Genomic DNA, 16,962 nt, shown 5'->3' with positions numbered 1-16,962 from the left:
AAAAATATAAGAAAAAATTGATAATTTATGATTGATGTTGTAACAATACAAAGTTCTTATCAAACTTGTTTCGTTAACACGCAAAACGCGCGAAGACAGGACGCATTTATCGTATTGGAAAACAGGAAACGGAAACCGCAATGTGCTTTCGTAGTGATATCGCGAAACGACCGATCAACTCTTTGGAAAGGTTTTCTAGGTCATGGTATTCCATTATCGATCTATCGGTATAAATCATTTATTTTTCCAGCTGTGAAAACACCATATTTTCCCCTCATTTTTTCGTTATTTCCATAAACTATTGTCACTTCAAATAATCGATTATTTCCAAGAAATATAATTTTCATATATATATATATACGTATGAATGTATATATTAAATTTATAACATTATATATCTTTAACGTTCTAATTGCAAAAAATATTTCTAGACAAAATTATATTTAAAAAAGAGAAAAAAAATTCCAATCTCTGCATATAATCTATTATTTATGTATTTACGCAAAAAACTTTCATCAACAAAATAAATTTTTGCGAGATAATAATACACAAAGACTTTCGCGATCGACTGTACTTTAAAATATATTACAACTCGAATTCAAGACACCTTATACGTGGCGAACGTGTTAAACCACTTTCCACTTTCATAACTCAAAAATATTCCCACCGTTCCCAAGAAAATTATCTATGCGTTACTTTCGAAAATATTCCTGTTTCCGATAACCAATGACAAATTGGTTTTTATCTGATCTGAAAAAAGGCGGGGATTTCGAAGTTGCCAAGCGCATATCCCCGATAATCGTGCACGTCATTTTTCTCCTATTTCTCATGCGTGCGTCGCTTTTTAATCTCTATTTCGAGGCGTGCGAGCATCGGGCTTAAAACCATTGGCGGCGTTAACGCGCATATCAGCCTGGCCAGTGAATTAGGGTGCGCAGCCTGCGCGCGAGGACTTATTTCGGGATCGAGTGGCAGCCACTTCGTACGTAAATACGGGTCGCCGACAGTGAAACGGTCCTCGAACGGCATTCGACCCTTTGAATATCATGTGGCGTCGTGCTATGGAAGAGAGAGAAAAAAAATAAAATAAAACGAAAGGGTTATGCGATTAAATCAAATTAAGGCATTAAAAAAGAAAAAAAATGACGGTACAATAAAATTTATTCCGAGTCAGCGATTTAACCCTTTCCACCTGGTCGAAGTCGTATGACCCTCTTTTATTTTTTTCTATTGTAAAGATTATATATATATTATATATATGTATATGTAAAAGATTACGTTATTTCAGTATAATTTTTTTTATCTTTTCGTTTAAATAATTCTATAAGAGAATTAATTTTTTTTTAATTTTTTTCTATTTTTGTGTATTTTATAATTTTTTTTCGTATCATTACGTAATTTTATTTGCTTGATTCGAGTAATCTTTTAAAGAGATTTAGTATAGTATTTTTTCCGTAATTCATGTTCGACAGGTTTCCACGAGTTGTCTATGTAATAGATTCGATGGAAAACCGCTTTGATGTATAACGCGTGTCTTTACACTAATCACGTTCTTTTGACTTTATGAATTCGCGTTGTACATACCAAATGAGTCATGTTTTAAAGAGGTTTTGAAAAGAGTTCTTTTGAATAGATCTTTCTTGATAAAACTTATAATAAAACCAAATATTCTGCCAATTAATCTCTAATTTGAATTCTTAAACAATTTTTCAAATTGAATTCAATTATTACTATTTACTAAAAGAACAAAATTCAAAAACTTCTTTTCCTTTTAAATAATTTTATCATATTTCTATCTTTCATTTATATTAATTTCTACACATTCAATCTCTATCTTTTATTTAAATTATTATCTAATACAAGAATATAAAAACTTTCTTTTTTTTAAAACAAATTCTAATTATATTATCAATTAAATCTTTTCCATATTTCTAATTATTCAATCTTTATCTATTTTCAGAAACCATTTAACAAAAGAATATAACTTAAAAAACTTCCTTCCTTTCTTCCTTACCTTATTCTCAAAATAAATTCTGCCCTTAGAATAATAATGTTTCCAGAATCTAAGAGGGCGTTGTCTCTAACAAGAAAATTCCAAGTTGCCTCTGTTCCTAAAGATATGAATAATAAATATATTTTTAAGTAAAGTATATAACAAATAGAAGAAAAAGATTAAAATGTGAAACGATTGTATATATACGATAGATCGGTAATTTCGAAGGTCAGCCGGGGTACCAAACGAGGACCCCTAGCTGGCAAGAAGGAAGAGGGTGGCTCGGTGTGGTGCACGCCCCGTGTTATTGATCGGGCTGGAGCGCACATCGGATTCGGAGACTCGTCGTGGTTGCCCTGGAGCCTTCGGTGCCTCGTCCTTTCCTCTCGTTGGCGACGGTGCCCGGGTACTCATGTCGATTCGCATAAACCTATTACCGATTCTTTTCTTCTAGAAATTCAACGTATTCGATTGGATATTGAACGTGACATACGGTTAAAAATAATTGTACACGAATTGAGGATAAAGAATTATTTATATTACCTTGAATTTTAAGTTTAACTCGACTTATTTTATATACTTTTAATTTATATATTAATATTCATATAAGTGAAATTATTTTGATTTGATTATATAAAGTAAAGTGTTTCAGTTGATTTCAAGTGAATATATAGTAGAATTCGTTCAAAAATTTTATATACAAGAAATTATACAATATAATTGAAAGAAAGAAATTACTTTTTTTAAATTACTATTTACTTAAATATTTTCACGGTAATTCTTGCAGTTTATTGTTTTTTAATCAACAAGAATTAAGAATTAATCGATTTCTCTCAATCGTTAGCCTAACTCATAGAAGAAAGTTAGGAATACAGTTAGCAGGTCTCAACGATCTTAGTATGTAAGGATAATTTTGTGGTAATTGAATATCGGTTCTCCTCGTGAACGGTATCGTGTTTTGATTAATCGTCGACCACCACGATATCTATCTTGGATAGGATCAGGATAATTTCCGTTGCCATTTATGGAATCGCAGTAACATTTTACGTCATAGTTAATCCTGATTTATCATTGTTATCAGATAACTTCAACACAGTAATTTCTGAAGTTTTAAAAAATTACATCAAGTCCTAAAAATCACATAGTTATGATGTATATTTGAAAAAAATTTTTAAAAGGATAATTTCCGCTGCCATTTAAAAACCACGATAAATTTTATACCGTATTCATTCTTGATATTTATCATTATTAGCACGTAACTTCAATGCTAATAGAGTTCCTGAAATTTTTAAAAGATTATGTTACTTTTCTTCAAAAATTAAATCATTCAATCGAATAAATAATATTTCAAAAAAATTTATAAAAGAAACGAAATAAATATATAAGTAAATATACGGATTCACGAAAGAGAGACGACAATTGAATAAATTAAAGAAAAAATTGATAAATGATATTTAGAAATATTGAGTCAAAAATTAGTTCTTAGTTTATCAGTATCTTTTCAAAAACAAAGGAAACTGGAGCATCTCGATATATTTCATGTGCAGTATAATACAAACCAAGGTATACTCTAGAGAGAACATTTTTATTTCATTGTTGCATATTACTTATCTTTCTATCTCTCTTTCGTTCTTTTTTTTTTTTTTTTGTTTCACTCATATTTCACGAACAATCAATCCGACTGTTTCGAAGTAATCAACCGTGCTGGTTTACGTCAAAGACGATCATCCAACAGTAACTGGACCGCCAGTATGTGTCGTCATTAAGATCAGACTTGCTGCAGGCTGTTAGATCGTTCCATTTTGTTCCAGGTCTCTTCTATTTTATGCCGTTTTACCGGCTGTGGTTTTGTTCGTTCGAGAAAACGAAGCGTCCCCCTTTTTCTGGAGCCGTCTCATTCTTTGGTTTGAAGAATGGGCTCTGCTCACGTGACCACCAATGCCTCGTTAGGTTTTCATGCAAATAAGATGTAGATCTCCGTTCTCACGTGTATAATTTCCATCATTTCGTAAAAAAAATTTCATATTTCTTTATTTTTTAAATCAAATTTTAGAATATATATTCGTTATAAATTTATTATCATGATTTTGTATATCTTGAAAATTAAAGATTTTGATTATGCATTTTGATTATAGTATTAAAAATAAAATTGAAAAATAAATACTTAAGTTAATACAAGATATATTTTGAGATTATTGTATAGAAATTGGATTCTTTTTATGTATCGAATCATAATCGTGCTAATAATTAAAAAATTTCAAAGAATAAAATATTATATTTTTGATCTCAATTCCAATATCAATAAGATTTAAGAAATAAATATAATTTCGCTATAATTTTTTCGATTGACAATACACATTTTCATTCCCCATAAAAGTTCTTTACGAGTTTTTTATGATGTTCTTTGCCAATCATCAAGAATAAATAAACTTAGAAGAAATCTAATAATCTAAGCTTTCTTTTATCATTTTTTCTATATAATATGAGAATATATGAAATATCTTTAATCAATATTAAAATTTTCTTTTATCATATTAATGTTATATTAATATATATTAATATCTTCTGATATATTTAATTAATTATCTAATTTTTGAAATCTATTCTTTTTGAAATCTTTTTTGAACAATTTTCTCACTAAATGAATTTTATTATTAATTAAAAACAAAAATAAATAAGTTAATGTAAAAATTATAATGTTTAAAAAATTATAAAAAATTACAAGAAGTATCCTAATATCGTTTGCAATATTAAAAAAAAAACTATCGATAGATATTAAACAATTCTAAAATTATGATATATATATTATTAATATGTAAAATGCAATAAAAATTAAAAATGAAAGATTTTTTATCGAATATTTTTCAAAAATAGAAAACAAATATGCAATAGAAGGATTAAGAAACAAATATATGGAAAACAATTGTTTTTACGTTCGATTCGATGTAACCTCGTTTTTCCGCTTGTCTTTGCGTACCTAATCGGGCAACGACACCATCGAAGAAAGAGGGGTCGTAAGCACGACCTCGGTGTCCTGACACGAGTCGTGGCCTCTAGTCGGCGAACCGTGCACTGATTTTGCAGTCGCAGCTGCAGGAATAAATGGGGACACAAGTTCTTCGCTCATTCGAGGCTCACGAATACTCGCTTCGAGTCAAAACATTCGCGATGCGCATAGCTCGCTCGTTTTCCGCGCTTTTCTTCCGTTCTTTTCTTTTCGACCATTGTGTGAAAGCAAAGAGCCAGTCATTTTGTTCCATTCTACAAAGAGGAAGAAGTTTTTGAGAATCTAAAAGATATTTTTGATGGTGTGAAAGAAACAGAAATAGATATAAGTAGATATACATTACGCTTTGAAATGTGCGGACACGTATGATAATAGAACTGTAAATCTGGAATAATAGCATACAAATTAAAGAATTTAAAGATATAGCTTTATACAATACTTACGATCTTTTTATACAATAATTTTTTAATAATTTAATAAATTTTTATAAATTTTATTTTTAATTTTAATACATTATAATATTCTCTCATATCGTATCATAATATTCATAAAAACAAAAATTATTTTATAATTATAATTAAACAAAAATTTTTAAATGAGCTAAAAAGTTATATTATTACTATATGAAGATGAATATTTAAATATGTTATATATTTGAAAAAATATTAGATTTAAAAAATGATAGTCATATTTCAAAAAATCTCATTTTCGACAATAGATATATCCTCCAACCGAACAATCTCGCAATAAAAATTAGATAGCCTGGTAAGAGCTATTCAAACATCGTTTTAATAATAGCAGCTTCCTAAAAATTGACATTTCTAAAAAACAAACAATTATGCATAAAAAAAAGTATGGAGATTGTCGAAAATCCATATATTCACACATACCAATGTACGGATATACATATGGGCACATTTATATATATGTACTTTTCAAAGAAGACAGATAAGATATGTCTATAGGACTTCCGTATGACAGCCACCTGGAATTCGTTGTATTCCGCTATTTTTAACGGAGACCATTTATTTTCTCAAGAACTTATGGTCATAATTTAAGTTTATCTTCCATGCAAACATACCTAAAGATAATTCCTTTCAAACATATCCGATAAAGTGTCTTCTTGGTATTATCTTTATCCTTTGATTACATTCAGAAAAGAAAGGAAAATAACAACTTTCATTAGTTATTTGAAAAATACGACAGATGGCGTATTTTTGAGCAGATTTTTATATATATATATATATATATATATATATATATATATATATATATATATATATAGAAAAATCTATAGAGATTAATATAGAAACTGGAAATAACATCAATTTCTTTTTTTTCAACATTATTTATTCTTTTTAGAAAAATTAAACTTGAAATATTCAAGAATATCAAAGAAAAGAAACTTTTTAAATATTTCACCAGAGTGCGTTAGAATATCGCGACTTTCATCTCAGCCAATTTTTGCCAACATCAACATTTACCAAGCAATTCACGAAATTCCAGTTACGTAAATTTCACCCTGCATACTGTTATGTTTGCATAATTTTTTTTCTCTTTTCTCCACAGTCTACGTACATTTCCTCGAATGAAACGTGCATCTTTGAATACTACAACCGAAATCTTGACGCGTTCTCCCTCTCCCGGCGAAAAAATAAAGTAAATTGTGAGAATTTCATGTAACACTCCAATCTAAATAAAATTATTGAATCGTTATAGATTCGATCTTTCGTTAAGATGTATAGACACAGTGAATGTATGTACATATGTAACAGAAGGTAGAATGCTGAGAGTTCTCTGCGGTTTTATGGAAATGGATCAAGCATTTCGATGAATTTTCACGAGCCGTGAGGGTTAATGAATTAACGTTCTCTGCGCTCGCAGTTGCGCAGAGGATATGTCTGACATGAAACTGGGTTGCACTACTTCGTTCGGTACTGGCTGCAAGCACAAGACTAGCTAAAGTGTCATATGTCATATATAATTCATGGATGCACAGATTCATGAAAAACTGTCTAATAAGGAAAATTTCTTCAGTTTAAAAATTATGGAATTCCAATATTTGAAATCAATAGCATGCTATTTCTGTTCTTTTCTTACGATAAATATGTAATTGATTTAAGAAAGTTAGGTATAAATTTTTTTTATCATTTTCTTTATTTCGTTTTATTTTATTATTCTTTATTTTTATTATATTTATATATATGCTATAGAAGGTGTTTTTTTTTATTTCTATTATAATTTATATATTAAATTAGACTAAAGAAAAAAAATTGCATTGTATATCATTTTTGAAATAGTAACAAATATAAATAATAAATTTGTAGTGTTAAATAAAACAGATTTCGCAAGCAATGGAGACCATCTGATACGAATAATATAAACGCAAAGCGTTAATCTGTTTGAAATCGAACTATTGATGTACATATCTTTTAGAACTGTAATACGATCTCTCAAGGGAATCATAAATGAAAGGGACTTAATGGAACTTGGACGTAGAATGTCCTATCAAATGACATCTGGAATTAATCGGGTTACCAGGGTTGTTGAGCCTATCGCCTTTAATTTAAATGTATTGAATTATCGCAGTCTATTTGTCACAATGATAAAACAATAATTAAAACTAATTAAAATTAATTATATCATAATTTCTTCCCATGACAGAAAGAAAAAATAGAAAAAATATATTAAAATTTATTATAAATATTTATTATAACTAAAATAATTGAAATAGAATAAATTTCTTTGTTCAATTTTGTTTTTTATACTCAAGTAAGTAAGTAAAATTATTTATTAATTATAAATTAAATAATAATAATCAAATTTCAATTTGCAATCTTATATGTATTTTATTTTTTCAAAAAATCTATCAATAATTTTTACTATTACAATATTCACTGATTATATTATATATCTATTGTTTAATATACACATATTTTAGATGTAGATAATCTTATTAACAAGTGAATTAAACTTTCTCCGGATCGGAAATAAAGTTATTCCTATAGATTTTACACTTTTAATTTCGTCGTCTAATATCTCAAAACTATTTCAACTACCAAATATATAATATAGAATTAAAAATAATTTGAACTCCATAAAAATAATAAATCTTTTTTGTGAATAATTTTATCATGTTTTTTCTATTGAAAAGAGATTTTCTAAAAAAAAGAATCAAATTTTTTGATTTTTTAGGAATACGTGAATCGATACCATGGCCAAAAAATGGGTTCGTTGGAGCCACATGTATTTGCATTGGCGGAAGCGGCGTATAGATCACTTCAGGATACAGAGAGCAATCAATCCTGTGTGATATCGGGAGAAAGTGGCGCAGGCAAAACGGAAACCACAAAATTCATCTTACAGTATCTTTGCTCGGTGACCAGTAATGTCGATACATGGGTAGAACAACAAATTTTGGAAGCGAACACTATCCTCGAAGCTTTCGGTAATTACAATAATCTTGTTTACAACCAATTTTTATCCGTTAATTATATTTTCATTCAATTTACTTTCTGCTCTTAATTTTCCAGAAAATTATAGCCTATCACGCTAACGAAAAGTTTGTCCTTCATAAAATCGATTGGAAACTTTATTATGTAACTTTTTAAACTTGATTGGATTATTTTTAATATTAAATTAAACATAATTTATTTTCACTTTATTTTATATTATTATATTTACAAATGGAATTATTATTAAAAAAAAATTTGTCAATTCAAATTTTCCATTTTTCATAAAATCATTGTTAATTGAAAATTTTGAAAATGATCAGAAACTATTAGAAACTAAATAGAAGAAACTAGAAACTGTTCACTCAAGTTTCATTAAAAATAGATTTATTACGAAACTATTTTACAAACACTTTTTATAAAAGTCCAAGAGAAATCTTTTTTCGAGATTTTTTTTCTCATTCTGAAGGCAACGCTCGAAAAAGAAATATAAACGGAATGTAAAAGACTTTAATGAAATGGATCGATGAACGTTATTCTTAATACCATTTAAAAAATAAAGGGGATTCATTATTCGAAGTCGAGAGGCCGAGAATGAGTCAGGTGTTAAATGTAAAAGCGCGAGGGGTAAAAACTGGGTCACGAGAAGCAAAAGATTTAAGGGGAGTGTCATGAAAATTGTACCGTTTGCTTTTGTATCTCGACAAAGCGCATACACTTCAAAATGTTATAACTTCGTTATAAAAATATTTTTCAACATCGTTTAATTCTGTCAATATTAAAATATTAAATTTCTTTTTCCAATATTTTTTTCTATTATAGACTTTTCAATCAAAAGGTTACAGATTTTTATGGAAATTTCTTCTTTCATAATAATCATTATTTAAATATTTTTATATTTATTTTTAAAATAGGAAACGCGAAGACAGTGAGGAATGATAATAGCTCTCGATTTGGCAAGTTTATGCAAGTATGCTTTGATAGCAAGTGGATGATCAAGGGATGCATCATCCAAGATTATTTGCTCGAGCAGAGTCGCATAACATTTCAAAGCGCCGGCGAGAGAAATTACCACGTGTTCTATCAGCTGGTCGAGGCTGGGACTAGGGATAAGGAATTTGCCGAACAATATAAACTGATGCCAGCCAGTCATTACAAATATTTGAATCAGTCTGGCTGCGTGAAAATCGATGGAATCTCCGATTGCAAGAAGCTGGATGCTCTTAGGCTTGCATTTAATGTACTACAGGTAATTAATACATAATCAGTGATGTCGTAAAATGCTATAATTCATTGATATTATTAGTAAATAATGTAGTAACAATATAAACAACTTTGTATAACTGAAATATTTAACATTCTCTCTTTATTTATACAGCTTATTTTAAATATTTAAAAAATTAAAATTATTTAGAAAATTAAAATATAAGAAAATTATCAAAGAATATTTTAAAACAAAAATATAATGTCTTTCTTTAATATTTTTTTCTTCTTGATTTCTTCTTTTTCTTATTCATTGTTATTCTTATATTACTTATATTGTTAAAATACATTATTAAAATAAATAGATAATAAATTATGTTCCCGTTTTTATAGGTCGCGCCAGAAATGTGCGAGGGTATTTTCAGAGTCCTGTCTGCCATTCTCTGGCTCGGAAATTTAAACTTTGAAGATGTGGATGGTGAGAGATGCGAGCTAACTAAAGAAGACCTTGACATCGTTGGTACAGTTGCACCTTTACTCGGACTTCAGGTTGAAGATCTCACCAAGGTGGTTTTGATACGACAGATAAACGTCCGAGGAAATATTACTGAGATACCATTGAAGGTTCAAGAAGCCCGTGAAAATAGACATGCTATGGCGAAAGCATTATATTCGAGAACGTTTGCCTGGTTAATTAATCACATAAATAATTGTACAAACCCTGGCCAGGATAGCTCAAGATTTCTTGGTGTTTTGGATATATTTGGCTTTGAGAACTTTGCCGTGAACAGTTTCGAGCAACTCTGTATTAATTATACGAACGAAAAGCTGCACAAGTTTTTCAATCACTACGTGTTCGCGTTGGAACAGGAACTAGTAAGTTGTTTCTAGACGTTCTTGTTGTTTTCCTATATATTTAATCGGTTATATGATACGATTAACGATGGTAGGGTGAGATGATGAACTTATTTTGTAATCGATAAGATGAAATTCAATTGACCTCAATTGGCAGGAGATAGTGAGGGTAATTGAATTGAACACTTCGATAATTTTTTTATGTAATGTTTAATATACATTCGAGATTTACTTAAATTATTTATATATCTATATAATTTCAAGTTTATCTACATAATTTTGTTTACTCGAATCGATGTAATAATTTGTCACTTTATTTTATTAAAATCGACGATTAATAATAAAAATAAACTCGTTCTTAAGTTGATTAGGTGATACTTGTCCTTCTATGTTGGTTATCATAACACGTGAAACGTTTTGAATTTCAGTACCGACAGGAAGAGATCCAATACTCCCATATCACCTTCACGGACAACACCATGTGCCTGGAATTAATCGAGAAACCTCCACGATGTGTTCTTAAATTACTAACCGAACAGTGCCATATGCCGAAAGGTTCAGACCTAGCTTATTTGACCAATTTGCATGCAGAATTCGAGAACCATCCATGCTATGTGAAAGGAGATGATCGACGAAAATGGGAAAAAGAATTTGGGGTAAAACATTATGCAGGTTGCGTAACGTATACAGTCGAAGGATTTGTGGATAAAAATCGAGATGTACAGCAAGACGTGTTCTTCGATTTCATGTCTAGAAGTACAAATGAATTTGTGCAAGAAATTACAGTTTATCAAGATCTCTTGGGATGTACAGTAGCCCGTGCAAGCGGTGGAAATGCGACTACTATGTCTCGTGGAACTTCGAAAGGCAAACCAACGCTTTGCGATTCCTTCAGACATCAGTTGCAAGCTTTGGTCGATGTTCTTCAAGCTACTATACCCTGGTATGCCAGATGTATTAAACCTAATATGCAAAAAATTGCAAATCATTATGATGAGAAGTTGGTTTTGGACCAGTTGAAATATTTAGGCATGTTGGATATTATTAGAATCAGGAAAGAAGGTTTTCCTATACATATGCCTTTCCATGACTTTATAGCAAGATATCGTTGTCTGGAAAAAGGACGTATGTCGCGTACTTATAATGAAAAAGAATCTGTTAGATCCTTGATTAGTAGTCAAGGTATACCAGAGACCGAATGGCAAATAGGCAAGACTAAAGTATTTTTAAGAAGTTATGTACATGAACCTTTGGAAGATTGTAGAAATCAAATGGTTACTAGTAACGCAATAATGATTCAAAAAATATGGAGGGGTTATACAGTTCGACGCGGTAAATTATTTTTAATTGATACATTAAATTCTTTATCTTATTTTTACTGATAAAACTATGTATTTTTACAGAATATAAACGCATAAGAGATGCTGCATTGAAAGTACAACATGCATACCGAGGCTGGAAATTGAGAATAATGTTTATTAGAAAACGGAGAGCAGCTATTGTGATACAAAGTCATTTACGTGGTGTATTTGCAAGAGAAGTTGCAGCCGCTTTGAGAGAAATGAGACGAGTAGATGAAGAAATGAGGAAAAGAGAGAGATTGGAAGAGGAGAGAAGATTAATGGAAGATAAGAAAGCTTTGGAAGAAAGTCAAAGGTATAAAAATAATTATTTTGAAATTATGATACAACACATTTATTTCACAGTGTAGAAAGTGCCGTGATAATAGTATAGGATAGTCGTTCGTTCGTGTGTTAATAGTATATTCCGTTTGTGTCCTTTATAGCGCGCAGTACAATGGTATTGTTGGAATGGAACCCGGGTAAGTTCATCGGTAATTCGAAAATGGCGAATTAAAATTCCTGCAGCATGATGAATTCATTAAAAATAATTGCTTTTAACATAGATGCAGCGTTTAGTGCGTTATTATCAAATCCACACATCAGCACCTGACTAATTCGTGCGCTTAGAAACTAAAATATTTTATTATTAAATAAAATTTTAATATATTCATAAAATATTCTATTTTACAGAAAAGCACAAGAAGAAATTGCTGCATTGTCCCAAATGGCGGAGCAAATGAATTCTAAAATGGCTGCATCAGATTTACAATCTGTAGACTTAGACAATCTATTTTCATTCTTGTCTGACGTACAATCATCAAAAGGTAATCAGATCATCGAAGAAATTGGCGAACAAATGGACGAATTGGTAGAAGATCTTGATGTAGAATTAGAAACAGTAATTCAACAAGAATTGGAAATGAATTCGAAAGCAGAATCTAAAGCAAATACTCCAAATGGACAAGAAGTTACCTCGCCATTGCAACAACAATCTCAAAGAATACCTTGTTCAAATACTGGCAAACTTGGTCAGCCGAGTCTTCCAGAGCCTACTGAACCTCCTCCACCTCCACCACCTCCTACTACATTAACAATAAATGGTGATTCTTCTACTGATAATGGAGAGCCAATTTATGAATCTGTGTTACCACGCGAAGAAAATAGTCCTAGTAGTCCAATTTTAATTAATGGAAATTCTGGACCATTGGTCAATGGTGAATCATGTAGTTCACCTCCACCAGTACCAAATAATAAAATCATGAAAGAATCAATTGCTGGTAGTCCTCCATCTAGACCAGGATCTAGAAATTCAAACAATCATCATTTACATCATAATCATCATGAACCAATACCTCAACAACAACAGAATGGTCATGATCAACAACAACAACAATCACAACAATCTCAACAACCACCTGTAGAAAGAGAACAAAGACGCAAATGTAGAGTAGAACGTAAACTTCAAGAATTAGAAGACAAAAAAGAATCTGATAACGAAGTTACTTATCATGATATTGTTGAATTTGCACAAAATTATTTCAATAGTCATGAGCGATCTCCGGAAGGTACGATAATGGCTACACTTACTAGAAAGTCACGTGGCAAGAGTGTAGAATATATTCCCAAGTATGAAATGGTTACTTATTATAAAGGTTCTACTATACCAAATTCTCATATTCATATGTATGATCCTGATAATGTTAATGTAGCTTGTTCAGTCTTTAGAGTAAGTAATTATTTATATATATTGTTTCATTGATAAATTTTGAGATTAATGTTCTTTTTTAAATCTTAGGACCTTTGTAAGTATATAAGAGGAGAAATGAAACTAGATCAAGAAATTGCAACTATTCAAAGCATAATTGGTTACGGTATTGAACGTGAAGAATTAAGAGATGAAATTTTCGTTCAATGTATGAGGCAAGCAACTAATAATCCCAACCCAGAATGGGCTGAACGAGTATGGTTATTGCTCTGTTTAGCTATTGTTGCTTTTCAACCTAGTAAACTATTGTATAAATACTTTGTATCTTTCTTACGAAAGAATTTGGCTCTTGAAGGCAAACTTCGACAGTATGTTCAATGGTGTGTGGATAATTGTAAAAACATGAAAGTTTCCTGTAGACAACATCCACCATCGACTGTAGAGATTGCAGCTATGAGACGATTAGGCACTATAGTTTGCCGATTTTTCTTTTTGGATGGAAGAACCAAAGCAATTGATGTGCATCCAACAGATACTGCTGCCGATGCTGTTGCCAAATTAGGTGAAAAGTTAGGTCTTAGATCTCTAGAAGGTTGGGCAATTTATCAAAGTAGACCAGATGGAGAGGAACATGTACGAGCACATGATTATTTGTACGACGTTATAGCCGCTTGGGAAATGTAAGTTTCATTATTATTATTAATAAATTTTTAATAAGTTTTTATATTGATAATTAATTTTATTTTTTCAGGAAACAATGCAAACTAAACACAGCACAATCAACCTTTTCAACGCTTCGTCGTGGAAATAATGCTACTTTAGGAAGTGGTGATAATCGATTCGTTTTTAAACGAAGACTTTTCCGAAATACCCGAGAAATATCTCAAGATCCTGTCGAAGTTAATATGTTGTACGCTCAAGCTGTATATAACGTTGTGAAGGTAAATCAGAAAAAAAGATTTAAATACTCTCGATTTAAATAAAATTAATTCTCTTTTTTTTTTATTTTTCCAGTGTGACGACTTTCCAGTATCTGAAAAGGTTGCGCTCCAATTAGCAGGCTTACAAGCGCAAGTCGCTTTGGGCGATCCAAAAGATAACGATCGATTAGATTACTATAGTGAAGTTGATAGTTTTTTGCCTTATCGAATCAGTCGAGCCCGTGGCGATGATGTTTGGGTGCCAATAATAGCGCAGGCACACAGACAGTATGGTGCCGGTCGCAAAGAATTGGCGGCCAAGGTGTTATATTTATCTTGTGTAATGCAATACCCTCTCTACGGCACGACTATGTTTAACGTTACTTATCGAGGTTATTGGTCTTATGGCAATCAATTAATCTTAGGTATCAATTGTGACGGATTGATGTTGATTAAACCAGATGACAAATTCGTCTTATCGGAATATCGTTATCAAGACGTAGAAAGCATCATGTTAGACCCGAGCGATTCTTTCATAACATTGTCTCTTCTTCGACACAATCCCGATAGTTCGCATAAGTGTTTTGTTTTCGAAACACCGCAGAAAAATGAGATAGGTAGTTTGATCGTTAGTTATTGTCCTGCACTGGCAGGTTGGATCACGGAAAATGAGGTTCCTACTAAGAAACTCAAATGTATTACTAACGAGGATCGTATTAGACTTTATCATAATTTAGTTAATTGTCGGCGAACTTTAGTAGACGCGGAGATACTAAGAAAACCTCAAGATTCTGGTGGGGGATTTCTGAGAAATACTTTGCGAAGATTGTCTAAACACCGGATAGAAAAACTTAGACAAGAACATGGTAGCGCAACTGATCATGGTGAAACTTATAAAGGATTTCCTTATGCTTACTGGGCATTTAGTAGACAAGCTATACCTCAAAGTCTTTCGAAACTGCCAGATCCTGATGAGCAAATGGGTCTCAGTGTATTCCAATTAATTTTGACTTATGCTGGGCTAGGGCAAAATGGAGACACTGTTCGTAGAGTAGAAGATGAACACGTGAATTTAATACAAACCGTAATGGAACGTTGTATAAGAAAAGAAAATTTGTTAGGTGAATTGTATCTTCAGTTGATTAAACAAACTACGGATCATCCCGATCCTAATAGTCGCGTCAATCTCAGGCATTGGGCGTTACTTTCATTGGCCTGCTCAGTTATCTTACCTCCACAAAAAGTCGTTCGAAAATATCTAATAGCTCATTTGAAACGATGTGCTAGTGATTATGTTACCGAAGAGGGGAAGTACGCCCGATTTGCTGAAAAGTGCCTTTACAGAACGCAAGGCACAAGAAGAAGACAATGGCCGCCAAGTAGGGAAGAGATAATGTGCACAATTAATCGCAGACCTATTTACGCAAGATTCCATTTTATGGACGGGCAGTATCATGCTGTTGAATTTCATCCATCAGCTACTGCTAGAGACGTGATGGAGATTATCAAAACTAAAATTGGTTTAGAAGAGACTGCCATGGGTAATTGAAATTAAATTAATATTATATTCCACATTAGTTCTTAATTATAGATATTTATGATTAAATTGGGATTTATAGGATATGCCATTTATGAGGTCTTAGGTCCAACTGAACGAGCCCTCATACCGGAAGAAAAAATTGCTGATGTAATGTCAAAATGGGAACGTTATAGAACGGCGAATGCACAACAAAATCAAACTCAGAGAAAACATGCACATCATTTCTTCTTATTTAAAAAACATTTGTTCCTTGATCAGTATATGAACCTTGATGATCCGGTGGAGAAAGAATTGCTTTATCATCAAGTACTACATGATTTACGTGCTGACCGATTTCCTATCACTGAAAAAGAAGCTGTAAATTCTCTTTTTTACATATTTGTTAACAATGTCGAATATGATACATGATTGAATCTATAATTTCTTTTTCAGATGATGTTAACAGCGTTACAAGCGCAATTAGAACTTGGTGACTGTGAAAATGCTGTGTCTGATTACGATTATCGTACTATATCAAGTCACTGCCTGCCTCCAAGACTGGTTCCAACTTTGTGTATAGAAGGTGTACTTCAACATCATCAATCATTACGAGGAATGACACCACCTGAAGCGAAGAAAGCTTTCTTAAATTTAATTCAGTCATGGCCACTTCACAGAGCTACGATATTCGATGTCATGCAATCATTTACTTCAAACTGGCCACGTGTTTTATGGTTGGCCGTTGATCAACAAGGTCTTCATCTTCTGGAACATCGTTCCAGGAACACTCTTTGTACCTACGAATATAGCAGTATTCTAAGTTATAGTCCAGCTGTTAGTTGTTTGATGATTATCACTGGTACTGATAAGAAGCAAAGCAAAGTTATTCTTACGACATCTCAGGTGATTCTTTTTTTTTTTTCAGAATTTATACTATAATTTTATATTATTATAATATTTCAATT

General features: G+C 31.4%; 2 protein-coding genes and 1 long non-coding RNA gene across 9 annotated transcripts in view; 2 read left to right on the top strand and 1 right to left on the bottom strand.

The window, feature by feature from the left end:
• Positions 1–16,962, top strand: part of LOC107997615 (presenilin homolog) — a 74,959-nt gene that overhangs the window by 35,098 nt on the left and 22,899 nt on the right. The window lies entirely within an intron of this gene.
• The window catches only part of LOC107997646 (myosin-I heavy chain), a 39,187-nt gene that overhangs the window by 17,996 nt on the left and 4,229 nt on the right, over positions 1–16,962 (top strand). For 2 of the 3 annotated variants that reach the window (XR_001766040.3, XM_017056403.3), the window contains exons 4-15: positions 8,196–8,448; positions 9,367–9,701; positions 10,049–10,531; positions 10,939–11,842; positions 11,914–12,166; positions 12,297–12,332; positions 12,544–13,579; positions 13,649–14,238; positions 14,310–14,499; positions 14,573–16,019; positions 16,098–16,375; positions 16,451–16,900. Coding sequence is in view for 2 of the 3 variants with exons in the window: in XM_017056403.3 (XP_016911892.2) it covers positions 8,196–8,448; positions 9,367–9,701; positions 10,049–10,531; positions 10,939–11,842; positions 11,914–12,166; positions 12,297–12,332; positions 12,544–13,579; positions 13,649–14,238; positions 14,310–14,499; positions 14,573–16,019; positions 16,098–16,375; positions 16,451–16,900 (6,255 nt within the window). In the remaining variant the exon portion in view is untranslated. The remainder of the gene's footprint in view (positions 1–8,195; positions 8,449–9,366; positions 9,702–10,048; positions 10,532–10,938; positions 11,843–11,913; positions 12,167–12,296; positions 12,333–12,543; positions 13,580–13,648; positions 14,239–14,309; positions 14,500–14,572; positions 16,020–16,097; positions 16,376–16,450; positions 16,901–16,962) is intronic. The other variant, XM_017056401.3, reaches the window with a different exon arrangement.
• On the bottom strand, positions 224–6,206 carry LOC107997647 (uncharacterized). Of its 5 annotated transcripts, XR_009829678.1 has the most exons (6): positions 6,082–6,171; positions 5,891–6,005; positions 5,339–5,821; positions 2,201–5,254; positions 2,015–2,111; positions 224–1,059 (listed from the first exon to the last, which is right to left on the bottom strand). It is a non-coding gene; the product is annotated as an uncharacterized LOC107997647 (long non-coding RNA). The 5 variants fall into 5 exon arrangements; XR_003697672.2 differs by having other exon boundaries at positions 2,201–3,123; positions 3,215–5,254; positions 5,344–6,206; XR_009829679.1 differs by lacking the exon at positions 5,891–6,005 and having other exon boundaries at positions 5,339–5,385; positions 6,082–6,150.

This window comes from Apis cerana, linkage group LG5 (genome assembly GCF_029169275.1).
Source record: "Apis cerana isolate GH-2021 linkage group LG5, AcerK_1.0, whole genome shotgun sequence".
Lineage (NCBI taxonomy): Eukaryota > Metazoa > Arthropoda > Insecta > Hymenoptera > Apidae > Apis > Apis cerana.
The sequence above is the reverse complement of the archived record's forward strand: the minus strand, read 5'-3'. Positions and strand labels throughout refer to the sequence as shown.